At 41.8% G+C, this 13,236-nt stretch overlaps 1 protein-coding gene across 1 annotated transcript in view; it reads left to right on the top strand.

Annotated features, from left to right (window-relative positions):
* Nucleotides 1-1,367: 1,367 nt before the first annotated feature.
* Nucleotides 1,368-13,236, top strand: part of LOC122549526 (matrilin-1-like) — a 30,477-nt gene continuing 18,608 nt past the window's right edge. The window contains exons 1-2 of the mRNA XM_043689382.2: nucleotides 1,368-1,612; nucleotides 11,176-11,322. Of these exons, the coding sequence (XP_043545317.2) occupies nucleotides 11,178-11,322 (145 nt within the window). The 5' untranslated portion in view covers nucleotides 1,368-1,612; nucleotides 11,176-11,177. The remainder of the gene's footprint in view (nucleotides 1,613-11,175; nucleotides 11,323-13,236) is intronic.

The following is a 13,236-nucleotide window of genomic DNA, read 5'->3' as shown; positions in this document are numbered from 1 at the left end:
CTGATGAAGGCAAGCATACCATATGCCTTCTTGACCACTCTATCCACCTGTGCATCCACCTTCAGGATACAATGGACCTGAACTCCCAGATCTCTCCCAGATATTGACCTTACCAGGTTTAACCTGTTGCTCACTTTCTCCTCACTGTCATCTTCCTGTTTCCTCTAATGCCTTAAATATTTCTATTATTAATTTCTATAGCCTTTTTCTTCCATGCCCCTATATCCTTACAGAGGTATACCCTTACATACCACCTTCTGTCTAATGTTTCATCTTATAAGGCTGGAGGCATGTGATGACTCTAACCTTTCTTTACCTGTATTTTTGATTGGTAACTGAAATGAGAAAAATGTTGTTTTAAAAACAGGACTGGGGAAGGGATTTCTGCATTGTTTAAATGCACTTTTGTTGTAAGTGCTGCTTACAGCGCTGTTTGTTCAACCAGTAGAGAAATATTAATTGCCGGCAAATGGTGCCAGTGAGAATTACAAAGTGAGATTTGACCAGCAACAAGTAACTGATTGGTCTGTGGAATGGTGACCAGTATATCGATGACAAAGGCTTTCTGCCTGCCAACAACAATGTGATTGGCTCCTAGCTAGCTGACTACTTTGTGACTGTGAATGATAAAACCAAATCCATCTGACCTCCAGAAGGGGAGGTGATGTCCTTTTCTCTGCTGTGGAAACACAACTGAAGACCAAAGAAAGCCATTTTCCCTCAACAACTGCTGTAAGCTGTTGCTTTTAACAAATAAGGCATAGCTTTATAATTTGTTGACCAGTAGCTCTGTAACAATGTAAAAAAAATTGTCCTAGAGAGAAATTGACCATCAGCAAATCCTGACAAGCCAAAAGAATCATTTCAGCAAATCCTGTGAACAGGGATCACTGAACTGCCTTCTCGGTCTTTCCCTCCAACCCTAACACTAATGTTTCTTTGGTGCCTGTTCATGTTCTTCTGTATGTGTATTATAAGGAGGTTAGAGTTTTAATTATCAGATTTATCTGTTCACTATTGTTTACCTGTAGCTAGAATCTATTTATTTATAGTAAAACATTTCAATTTTTGTGATGACTCTGGAAATAGCAGAGCTTGATTTCTAATGTATTATCACAATGAGAAATGACAATTTTCATTTTGTGTATCTGTCTGATCATTTGACCTTCTGCTTTCTTCCTTGCTGTCAGCTAGTTAGCCCTAATTTTGAAAACTTTTCTTCTGGCAATCAGCAGTAGTTCGTGGAGCTTACTATTTCCACACTCTCTGTTAATCCTTTCTCTAGCGTCACGGAAATCATAACATTGGCTATCATTAGTCCTGGCAGTGTGTGAATTGGCCATAATAGTCTAGTTTAGCAACACGAATCTCCACCCCATCTCAAAGCAAAAAGGGACTGAGCTTTACCTCAATGGAATAGTCAGCTCCACAAACACAACGAGAATTTTAAAAAGTGGTTTTCGCATCTGGAAATTTGCCCGCCTTACTCTAACCAACCGAGTGCAGCAGCATCATTGGATAAGATTTTCGCTTTCAGAGTGGTTTCAGAACTCAGCTCTTGGTCCAACGTGTAACTGGGTTCCGAGGTCTGGATAGATTCATGCTGCAGCAGGTACGAAGTTACATATTTACCCTTTCTTTTCAAATCAAACAATAGCTGGATAATTGTTGGGGGAGCTGTAATGTTCTGTCACACAAAAAAAAACTGGTTGTTTTCTCTGAAATATTTCCAGATTGTTTCCAATGAAAGGCTAGACTTTTCACCCCACCCTGTCTTTAAATTTTGTGGCTTTTCTTCTTGAAGAAATCGATTTTATGGGTTTCTAGATTTGCTGCGCTGCAGTAGAAGTAATTCAAATGTTCAAGTTAAACTCTTGCCAATTCCAAACCCTCTCTCCAGAAAGCCCACTGGGCGAGGGGCTACACCACAGGACTCCAACACCGGGAACAGTCGACTATTTCTTGATTAACATTCTGTCAGCTTACAGTCACAATCAGGTATCCTGCTTTGTTGAAATGTTTTAAATAGATGGGAACGTTAAATGCTTCGCCAGGTCAGAGTTTGCAGAAATAAATGATCGAGTGATCTCCAACAATGTGGATCTGATCCCAATGGGATATCTGAGACTGTTTGGAATTCTAGTAGGTGGAATGGTTAGAATTTTAATATCTGTAATCGGAAGGAATACATTTAAGATCATTGGGAAACGAACAAGAGGGGCATTGCGGAGAATTTATGCCAAAACCTGGCGTTGTGTTCAGCAGTGAACTGCCTGAAGAGGTGGTGGAAGCTGATTCCATCATAATGTTCAAAACAAGAGTTGGATAAATAATTGCAGGGCTCTGGGGGGAGGGGAGTTAATTGCTCTGCTCTTTTGAAGAGCTTGCACAGGCAGAGTGGGCCAAACGACCTCCTTGGGTGGAGGCTCAACTAAATAATTCCAGGTATTTGTAAAACCTCCAGGGCATGAGGGAGGTTTTGCTAAATCTATACAAGATACTAGTCAGACCAGAGCAGTTTTGGGCTCCTTATATGAAGGAAGATATACTGGCATTGGGGGCAGTCCAGAGAAGGTTGACTTGGCTGATCCTGGACATGGAGGGACCGTCTTATGAGGAGATTGGTCTTTACTCATCGGAATATAGAAGAATGAGAGGAGATGAATATATTTAAAAGAATGGGAGGGTAGATATAGGAAGTTGTTTTTCCTTGTAGAAGAATCTAGGAGCAGAGAGCATCATTGAGTCATAGAGTCGTAGAGAGATACAACACAGAAGCAGGCCCTTCGGTCCAACTCATCCATGCTCATCCGATATCCTAAATTAATTTAGCTCTTGGGCCCTATCCCTCTAAACCCTTCCTATTCATACACCCATCCAGATGCCTTTTAAATGCTGTAATTTTACCACTTCCTCTGGCAGCTCATTCGTACCCGTACCACCCTCTGCTGAAAAAGTTGCCCCTTAGGTTCCTTTTACATCTTTCTCCTCTCACCCCAAACCTATGCCCTCTAGTTGTGGACTCCCCCACTCCAGGGAAAAGACCTTGTCTATTTATCTTATCCATATCCTATAAGGTCACCCCTCAACCTCTGATGCTCCAGGGAAAATAGCCCCAGCCTATTCAGCCTCTCCCTGTAGCTCAAACCCTCCAACTCTTGTTTTGAATGCTATGACTGAATCAGCTTCTGCCACCTCTTCAGGCAGTTCACTGCTGATCACAACACCAGGTTTTAGCATACACTCTCCGCAATGCCCCTCTTGTTCATTTCCCAATGATCCAATCATCCAATTGCTACAGTGTGGAAACAGACTATTTGGCCCAACAAGTCCACACCGATCCTCCGAAGAGTAAACCAGCCAGACCCATTCCCCTACCCTATTAATCTACATTTACCCCTGACTAATGTACCTAACCGACACAGCCCTGAACACAATGGGCAATTCAGTATGTCCAATTCACCTAACCTGCACATCTTTGGATTAAGAAGTTGCACTCAGAGGGGAGTGAATCTGTGGAATTCTTTACAGCAGTTGGCTTTCAAGGCTGGGTCATTAAGTACATTCAAGGCTGAGATAGACAGATTTTTAATCAGTAAGGAGAATCAGGGGCAACAGGGCAAAGGAAAGAAAGTGGAGTTGAGGATTCTTAATCAGCCATGATCTCATTGAATGGTGGAGCAGACTTGATGGGCTGAATGGCCTACTTCTGCTCCTATCTCTGTGATAGGGTTAGAGTTACTGTGCTGTAGTAAGGCAAGCTATGTAATTTTTGGCAGTGCATCCTTAACAGTTTTTTTGACCAGCTTAGTACACATTTAGTGGTCTGCTGAGCAGGAATGCTGTGCAAAGTCTGTCCCCCTCAATAAGCCCCTTGCACCCACTCCCAGAGACATTGTGGTGCCAAGCAGTTGAAATCCTGTGCACGATCGGGCAGTGTCAGCGCACCACAGGCTTGTGAAGCTCAGGAATACATCAGCCACCAGTGTTGCTGCACTAACCCAGCCATAGAGGTTTACAGCACAGAAAAACCTTTATCCATTGTGTCCACACTTCTCAAAAACAACCACTGAACTGCTCTAATCCCATTTTCCAACACTTGGCCCATACCTTGTATTGCAAATGCACAATTATATACATTGAAATGCTATCAGGGTTTGTGTCTGTACCAGGCTGACACACAGCGAGTCCAGATTCCCATCAGCCTCTGGGTAGTATGTGTTGGGGTTGACAAAGTTGAGTTGCCCATGTTGGATTTAGGTCACCCCAGCATCATTTAAGTTGGAGGAAGGATACCAAAAAATGATGAATTTGAAGTTGAGGGATATGAATACGGAGCTACAGTGTGTGGGTTATGGAAAAAAGTCACTAATGTCACTGGGCCAGTAATCTGGAGATCTGGACTACTGATTGGGAGATTGTAGTTTTTTTTTAAATTCATTCACAGGGTATGGATGTTTCTGGCTAGGTCAGCATGTATGACCTACCCATAATTGTCCAGAGAGCAATAGAATGTCAACCACATTGCTGTGAGTCTGGAATCACATCTAGGCTAGAGCAGGTAAGGATGGCAGATATCCTTCCCTAAAGGGCATTAGAGATTAGATTCCCTACAGTGTGGAAACAGGCCCTCCAGCCCAACAAGTCCACACTGACCCTCCGAAGAGCAACCCACCCAGACTCATTTCCCTCTGACTAACGCACCTGACACTAAGGGCAATTTAGCATGGCCAATTCACATGACCTGCACATCTTTGGACTATGGGAGGAAACTGGAGCACCCGGAGGAAACCCATGCAGACACAGGGAGAATGTGCAAACTCCATACATACAGTCACCCAAGGCTGGAATCAAATCTGGGTTCCTGGTGCTGTGAGGCAGCAGTGCTAACCACTGAGCTACCGTGCCATCCCAGGTAGGATTTTAGTGAACCAGGTGGGATTTTCCTGACAATCGGCAATGGTTTCATGGTCATCATTGGACTCCTAATTCCAGATACTTGTTGAATTTAAATTCCACCATCTACCATAGCAGGATTCACACTCAGATACCCAGAACGTCACCAGAATCTCTGGATTAATGTTCTAGCCAGTATACCACTTAACCACCACCTCTAATTCAAAGCATTAAATAACTTTGGAATCAAAATAAAACACATCAGCAACAGTGACCATGAAATTATTGGGTTGTTATAAGATCAGATCTGGTTCACTAATCCCTCTAGGGAAAGGAAATCTGCCATCCTCACCTGGTCTGGCCTACTTGTAACTCCAGACCTACGGCGATGTGGTTGACTTGTAACTGAAATAACTCCATAGAGGCCAGTATCCTGTCACCAAATCCCCCGTTATGTACATGTGGAGAGTCCTTGACACTGATCCAGGTCCCTTAGTGCCAGCTCTCAGAGTGAACAGAACCCCTGACACTCCTGTTTATGTCTGTCAGCCAGGACTCCCTGATTGGATCAGTTAACAGCCCCAATCAGGGAATCATTAATAAGGAAATAACTATTTATTTTAATTGAACTATTTTTAAACAACAACAAAAAAGAAACACGAATTGCTGATTTATAACTATATAACCTTCGAAACCTATGACCATTTACAGCAGATATGTGGGAACACTATTATCTGAGAGTTTCTATCCATCCGAATGGAAAGATATCACCACTCCCTCTAACCATGGTTCCTGGATGTTCAATAGCATTGCTATGACTGAATTACTATCACTAACATTGCAGACCACATTTGGAATATTGTGAGCAATTTTGAGCCCTGTATCTAAGGAAGGACGTGCTCTGGAAGGGGGTCCAGAGGAGGTTTACAAGAATGATTCCAGGGATGAAGGGCTTAGAATATGAGGAACAGTTTAGGACGCTGGATCTGTACTAAATAGAGTTTAGAAGGATGAGGAGAGATCTGACTGAAATTTATGGAATACTGGGAGGTCTGGATAGAATGGATGTGAAGAATATTTTTCTACCAGTCGGAGAGACTCGGACCCGAAGGACAGACTCAGAGTGAAGAGGTGACCCTTTAAATGAGGAGGAAGTTCTTCAGCCAGATGGTGTGGAGTGCATTGCTACAGAGGGCTGTGGAGGCCATCATTGAGGGTTTTTAAGACAGGTTCTTGATTTGTAATGGGATCAAGGGTTACGTGGAGAAGGCAGGAGAATGGGGTTGAGAAACACATAAGCCATGATTGAATAGCAGAGCAGACACAGTGGGCTGAATGGCCTAAATTCTGCTTTTTTCTTGTATGGCCTTTTGGAATTCCTTGCTGTTAATGTTCTGGGGGTTACCATTGATTATAAACAGCTGGATCTGTTATATCCCTCACCAACCTGACTTGGAAATATTTCACTGGATCTTCACTGTCGCTGGGTCAGAATCCGGGAATTCTCTTACCAAGGGCATTGTGGGCCAAGCCACAGTATGGACTGCAGAAGTTCAAGAAGGCAGCTCACCCCCACCTTCTCAAGGGATTATTAGGGATAGGCAATGAATACTGGGCTCAGGCTTCTGCATCCCATTAATGAATTTTTAAAAATCTTAAACTATCTGTTTCTAAAATGCCCATGCACATAGATACAGCCACACAAAGAGACAAGAGAAGGCCCAGGTCTTTACAGTGGGGAAAGTAAAAGAAAGAGAAAACAATTCTGACCCCAGTTTGAGTAACGCACATTGAATCACTTCCTTCCCCTTCCTTCCTGCTCAGACCATGATGTTTCCATAGCGATGCTATCTTTCATTCACTGATTGGGAATTTCCCCCTTTCAGTGCTTCTAAAGATGGTTTTTCACCCTAATCATTTCAACAGGCAATTTGCTCTTCCTAGTTACCTGCCAAGCGAGAAGAGTTACTGGGAGATTTTCTGCTACTTTCTGTCTGTGAAACATTCACAGTTGCGCGTGTAATTAAAGGCAGGAGTGCAGCTTAATGGGTCCACAGGGTTTCTGTTTCAGGAGAAGAGATTGAATCACCAGCAGGTGACAATTGATGCAGCCTTTGAGGAAATTCACAGACTAGATATTCAAAAGTAAAGAGTTCTAATCTTTCATGAAGGAGAGAAAATTTTAATGAGATTTGGTTATCCATAGTGTCACTAAAATTTAGCTGGGTTACAGAGAAATGAGTGACTGCATCTTGATGTGCTCTGGGGAGTATTTCACTATCATTAACTGTTCATTCATTTTACCTCATGATAATTTTGAATATTAGAATATAAATTGCAAGCATTTTGTAGATTGTTTTCCTTTCCTGACAATGCACAATAAACTTCTGCAGTCTGTTGAAAACTGGAAGTTGTGGCTTTACTCTCTTAATAAGTACCTAGGATTTCAAAAAACTGTTGACTTTAGACAAAAATGTTACTGGGACCTAAACAGACTGTAATATAAAATTGGGGGCACACCCAGGACTGTAACAAATGACTAAAAACCTCATCACACTAACCCTCCCAAAAAGGAACTTAGACACATTCCCCACCTTTCTCCATAGTTAAGTCCAGATGCTTATTCAATTTTCTTTTGAAATCAACAATGAATTGCTTCTACCACATTCTCAGGCAGTACATTCCAAAGCATACAATTCATTGTATAAAAAAAAGTTCTCATCTTGCTTTCAATATTTTTCCTAATCATTTTGAAAGCACGTTCTCCAGTTATCGACCCTTCTGCTAATAGGTAACCATTTCTCTCTGTCCAGATCCTCTGGACTTTGAACAGATCTATCAAAATGACGATAGTGATTTCACTGTAACGTCACTGGATATTAATGGTAATGGTGACTATGATAAATCTCAATGATTTATTTTAAGTAAAACTCCTGTCTGGTTCATTCATTTCCTTGAGGGAAGGAAATCTTCTGTATTGACCTGATTTGGCCTGTATGTGACTTGATCCTCAGCAAATGTGGTTGGCTCTTAACTAACTCCAGGCAATTAGGGATGGGCAATAAATGCTGAGTTTGCTGGTGACATCCCACGTTCCATGAAAGAATAAAGGAAATCTCCCCTCTCCATCTAAGGAGAGCCTTCCCAACCAGCTTCTCTGATCTCTCCTTGTAACTAAAGTCCCTCATCCCTGGAACCATTGTTGTGAACCTTTTCTTCATTGTCTCTGTAAGGATCTTGGATTAGAACTCTGTGGATAACTGCAAAATGGAGCAGCCATACGCCTGTCTTTTCAGCTACACCATGTATTTGAAGTTGTTTGTCAGTTCGCTGAGCTGGTTGGTTATCTTGTAAGCTTTTCATCACCCTTCTGGGTGACATCTTCAGTGCTGTGTAGCCTCTTGTGAAGTGCTGTCATTGTGGTCTGCCCAGAATTTATACGGTTCTGTCTGTCATGGCAGGTGGTTCTGGTTCTGGTTTGGTACTGTAAATGGGGTCGATTTCAACGTGTTTGTTTATGGCACCAGTGGATGAATATCAGGCCTCCAGGAATTCCCTGAGCTTGTCTTTGTTTAGCCTGTCCCATTATCATGACGTTGTCCCAGTTAAACTGGTGTCTTTCATTGTCAGTGTACATTAATATGAGGGAGGATTGGTCATGTCATTTTGTTGCTAGCTGATGCTCATGTATTCTGCTGGTAGGTTTCCTGCCTGTTTGTCCTATGTAATTTTCTCAGAGTTGCTGCATGGTGTTTTATACATCACATTCATCGTGCATGTTGTGGGTATGGGGTCTTTTGTCCTGAATAGTAGCTGGCGACGTGTGGCTGTGGGTTTGAGTGCAGTCATTATTCCCAGAGGGCATAAAAGTCTCATTGTTAGTTCTGAGACATTTCTAAGTGTAGGATAGGGTGGTCAGTGTGTCGAGGGGCACAGTGTCTTCTTGGTATTGTTTGTATGCCAGGCATTGGCAGATGAAGCTGCTAGGGTACCCATTATTGGCAAAAACTTTGTATAGGTATTCCTCTTCTTTTATGTGGAGTTCTGAGGTGTTGCAGCGTATTATAGCTTGTTTAAGCAGGATCTTGACACAGCTCTGATTGTGCACATTGGGGTGGTTACTGTTGTAATTAAGGATCTGGTCTGTATGTGTGGCCTTTCTATACACTCTGGTAAGGAATTCCCCATTGTTCGTCAAAGAACAGGAGTTAGTTGTTGTCCTGTTCTTCTCTGGTGAACCTGATCCCGGTGAGTATGGAATTGATGAGATGGTGTGTACTTTCCAAATTGGACCATTCAATGATAACAAAGGTATCGTCCACGTATGTGATCCATAATTTGGGCTGGATCATTAAACTGTCTGAGTAGACACCCCAGGCAATCACTCCACTCTGGGAAGAGACATTCCCTCACATCGCAGTTTTCAGTGATTATTCTGCAACAATGTGTCCTGGTTTGAGACTGCCCAGCTGGTAGAAACATCTCAACATCTACTCTGTCACACCACCTCAGAATCTTGTACATTTCAATAAAATCAGCCCTTTGGTGAATAAAGGTCTAACTCATTCAGCTACTCTGATAGATAGTGCAATGAAACATTATTACTGAAAGTTTCCAATGAGTAGGGACCTTGCTAAAGCCCTTGCTGATTTTCCTTGATTTTATTTTACTCTTTTATCAATTTTCTTATGGAACTGGAAACTGAGAATTGTAAGCTAACAATGACTTGTGAGTAACAACTTGTGTTAAAACGAAAAAAAGACCATAGAATCGTAAACGAAAAGCTTTTGTTTAATTGTGAGGCCAGCCCTGGAAGTTATTTGCAGATTGGTTCCTGATCAAAAGGTTCTACAGATGTGGCATCAACCGGTAAGAGCATTACATGTAAACAGATTGACTGAAGTTGTTTATTAATGCAGCCAGTCCTTGGGAGTTGGTTACAGCAAGTTTGGAATGGACCTTATGCCCTAACAGATGGTAGATATTGAATGAGAACTGGGACCTGATGGAGGGGAAGGTCAGTCTGTCAGGGAGAGGACAGCATTTGAATTGAGTTTTGGACTGTATTTTCTCTGATTATTGATGCTACAGCTTGAAGATTTGAAAGTTCCATACCTAACCTCCCACAAGCATCTCTTAGTCATTCAGAGAATAGAAAACCAAGCTAGATGTATTCCTGCCTTTATCTGGGTGAACTGTAAAATCAACCATAATCGACATCTTCAGGTAATCAACCAAGGAACCATGGCTCAAGCCTGTAGAGCAATACGTTCTACAGAGAAACCCACTGAAGCAATCCAGCCAGTTTTGTTCTTTTCTTTTATTCATCCTTTAACTGTGTGTGTGTCTGTGTGTGTGTGTGTGTCTGTCTGTCTGTCTGTCTGTCTCTCTTTTGTGTGAATTGAGCTGATATCAAAGGTTTTTGGGTTTTAGTATCAACCAACTACATTACTTTGTCGTTTAATCATACACTACCAAAGTTATTTTATTGTTAATAAATTACAATGTTTTTTGTTCTAAACTACAAACTGGTGTCAAAGATTGACTATTCTCACAGTCTGGGATTGTTTATTCAAAAACTCTAATGAGGAACCATTGGGGTCAATTTTAAGGATTTTTGAATGCTTTAATGTTACCGTGTTGCTGATTTGGTTCAGTTGTCTTTCTCCATGTCATTACAAAAGAATAAAATAGAACAGTAATGTATTACCATTTGCAAAAGGTACAGTGAAAAGTGTTTAAGTCGCCATAATCTGGTGCCTATATTAATAACAGAAATCATACATTAAAAATAGACAAAGGGCAACTTTGTTCAATTCATGGCACATGGGTTCCCAAGGTCAAGGAAAAGACAACCTATACTCTCTGGAGTTAGAAGGATGGGAAGTGATCTCATTGAAATTTATCAGATTCTGTGAGGACTTAGTAGAATAGATGGTGACTGTATGTCCACCCTTCCACCACCCACCAACTGGAGAGTCTAGAAACTGGGGGCATTATCACAGATTAAGAGATTGACATTTGGGACTGAAATGAGGAGGAATTTCTTCACTCAGAGAGCGGCAGACCTTTGGAATTCTCTACCTCAGAGGGTTGTGGAGTGTTCAGTATTGACAGCAATAGATGGGTGTGCATGTTGTGAATTTGGGATGCAGGGAGAACTGTAAGACTTAGCTGGAGCCAATGAAGTTGAGCACTGATGTTACTGAAGAAGCTCGAGATGGGAATAGTGGCTGACTTCCCTATTCTTAATGTTCGTCTGTTCTTATAACTCCTCAGGTATGAAGATGACACCGCAAAATATCTTCCTCCTGCTTCTTTTGGAAATTGCACTGGTTGAGAATGTTGCATTGGCCAGAAAAACACAGCATGCAAAACAATCCAAAGTGAGCACAGGGGATGAAATCGCAGCACAACAATATGTTGGTGAGTACTGGCAGATAGCTCAAAACAACAGATGACACAAGTTGGCACTAAAGCATCTCGGTAAGGAAAAGGGACCATATCAAAAAACTGGGAGTGAGTTAAATAAGCAGCAACAACTAATCTTCCATCCATACCTCCTGCATATTGAAAAAGATCCTGTAAAGTTCACATTGAGGAAAGATACCAGAGCTGAGTTATCACTGTAATGTGGAGATACCAGAGAGGATGCAGTTGTTCTTTTTAGAGAAGGTTAAGAGGAAACTTAATGACACAAAGATAAAACAACTGCGGATGCTACAGGTCTGAAACAAAATCAGAAAATGTGACAGAAACTCAGCAAATCAGGTAGCACCTCTGGGAAGAAAGTAGAATTCACATTTTGAGTCTGGTGATTCTCCATCCGAATGACACAAAGCTAGGTGGGAGGGACAGATAGTGCTGAGGAAGTGGGAAGATTGCAGAAGGACTTGGATAGGCTAGGAGAGTTGGCAAAGAAGTGGCAGATGGAATACAGTGTGGCAAGTGTGAGGTTCTGCACTTTGGTCGGAAGAATAGAGATGTGGGCTATTGTTTATGTGGCAAAGGCTTCAGAAATCTGAAGCACAAAAGGACTTAGGAGTCTGAGTTCCCTAAAGGAAAACATGCAAGTTCAGCTGGCAGTTAGGAAGGAAAACACAATTTGTGATTCATGGACAAGGATTCCTAAATCACTTTGTGTTGTAGCGTTCTGCAGTCTTTCTCCATTTAAGTAATATTCAGCTCCTCCAATCCTCCTACCAAAATGCATAACTTCACACATCCCCACATTACATCTGCCACACTTTTACTCACTCACTTAACATGTTTATATTTCTCAGCAAACTCTTTGTGTCATTCTTATCACTTGCCTTCCCACAAATTTTTGTGTCATCCACAAACCTGGCTATCCTCATCCACATTCCTGATGAAGTGCTTACACTCAAAACGTCGATTCTCCTGATCCTCGGATGCTGCCTGACTTGCTGTGTTTTCCAACACCACACTTTTTGACTCTGATCTTCAGCACTTTATCCTCGTATTTTATATATTGAAAATAATGGTTATTACTGATCCCTGTGGCATATCATTGTTTTACAGGTTGCCATCCTGAAAATGTCCACCTTATCCCATTTCTCTGTCTCCTCTTAGTTAGCCAATCCTCTATCCTTAATGTTGTTTGTCCTGTTGTTTTTGCTGCTAATGGTAGCACAGTGAGTATGCTATGATCTGGAACGTATTCCAGCAGGATTCTGGAATAGTCAGTGGTTTTAACAGATGACAACAGGATCCGATGGTATTTTCCAGCCAAATCTGCTGAACGATGACCAAACCATTGTCTGTCATATCCTTTCATGCCTGCGTCCTTTGCTGTAAGGGAGTGGAGATGGGTACCCTGCCAGGGGAACAGTCAGGATGAGAGAGCATTATGGAGCAGACCAAATCCCCTCAAAATATTTAAGAGGGTAGCCTAGACCCTAATTTTTTCTTATTTTAAAGGTAGATGTGAGTGGATATTCCAGGTATGATGCAGCTGGTCAAACCACTTGGCTTTAAGCAAAACAGTATTTATTTAAACACTACACTTAAAACATGAACAAAGGAAGCAGAATTTAGAATAACTTAAGATTTAGATTACCTACAGTGTGGAAACAGGCCCTTAGGCCCAACAAGTCCACACCGACCCTCCAAAGAGAAACCCACTCAACTATTGGAAAACTTAACCAACCCGATACAGTAACATCCCATAGACACACCTTTGACAAAAAGGTAAGTTCAAACACAGATTCTTACTGGCAGGAGGGAACAATTTCCAGCAAGACATTTTAGAAGAAAGTCAGAGGAATTCTTTACTGAAGCTTATAACTCCCCCGGACTCTCACATCTTGTGACTGCTAC

The sequence above is a fragment of the Chiloscyllium plagiosum genome, unplaced genomic scaffold (genome assembly GCF_037043375.1).
Source record: "Chiloscyllium plagiosum isolate Xiang-an unplaced genomic scaffold, Cpla_swu_hap1 HiC_scaffold_4, whole genome shotgun sequence".
Lineage (NCBI taxonomy): Eukaryota > Metazoa > Chordata > Chondrichthyes > Orectolobiformes > Hemiscylliidae > Chiloscyllium > Chiloscyllium plagiosum.
The sequence above is the reverse complement of the archived record's forward strand: the minus strand, read 5'-3'. Positions and strand labels throughout refer to the sequence as shown.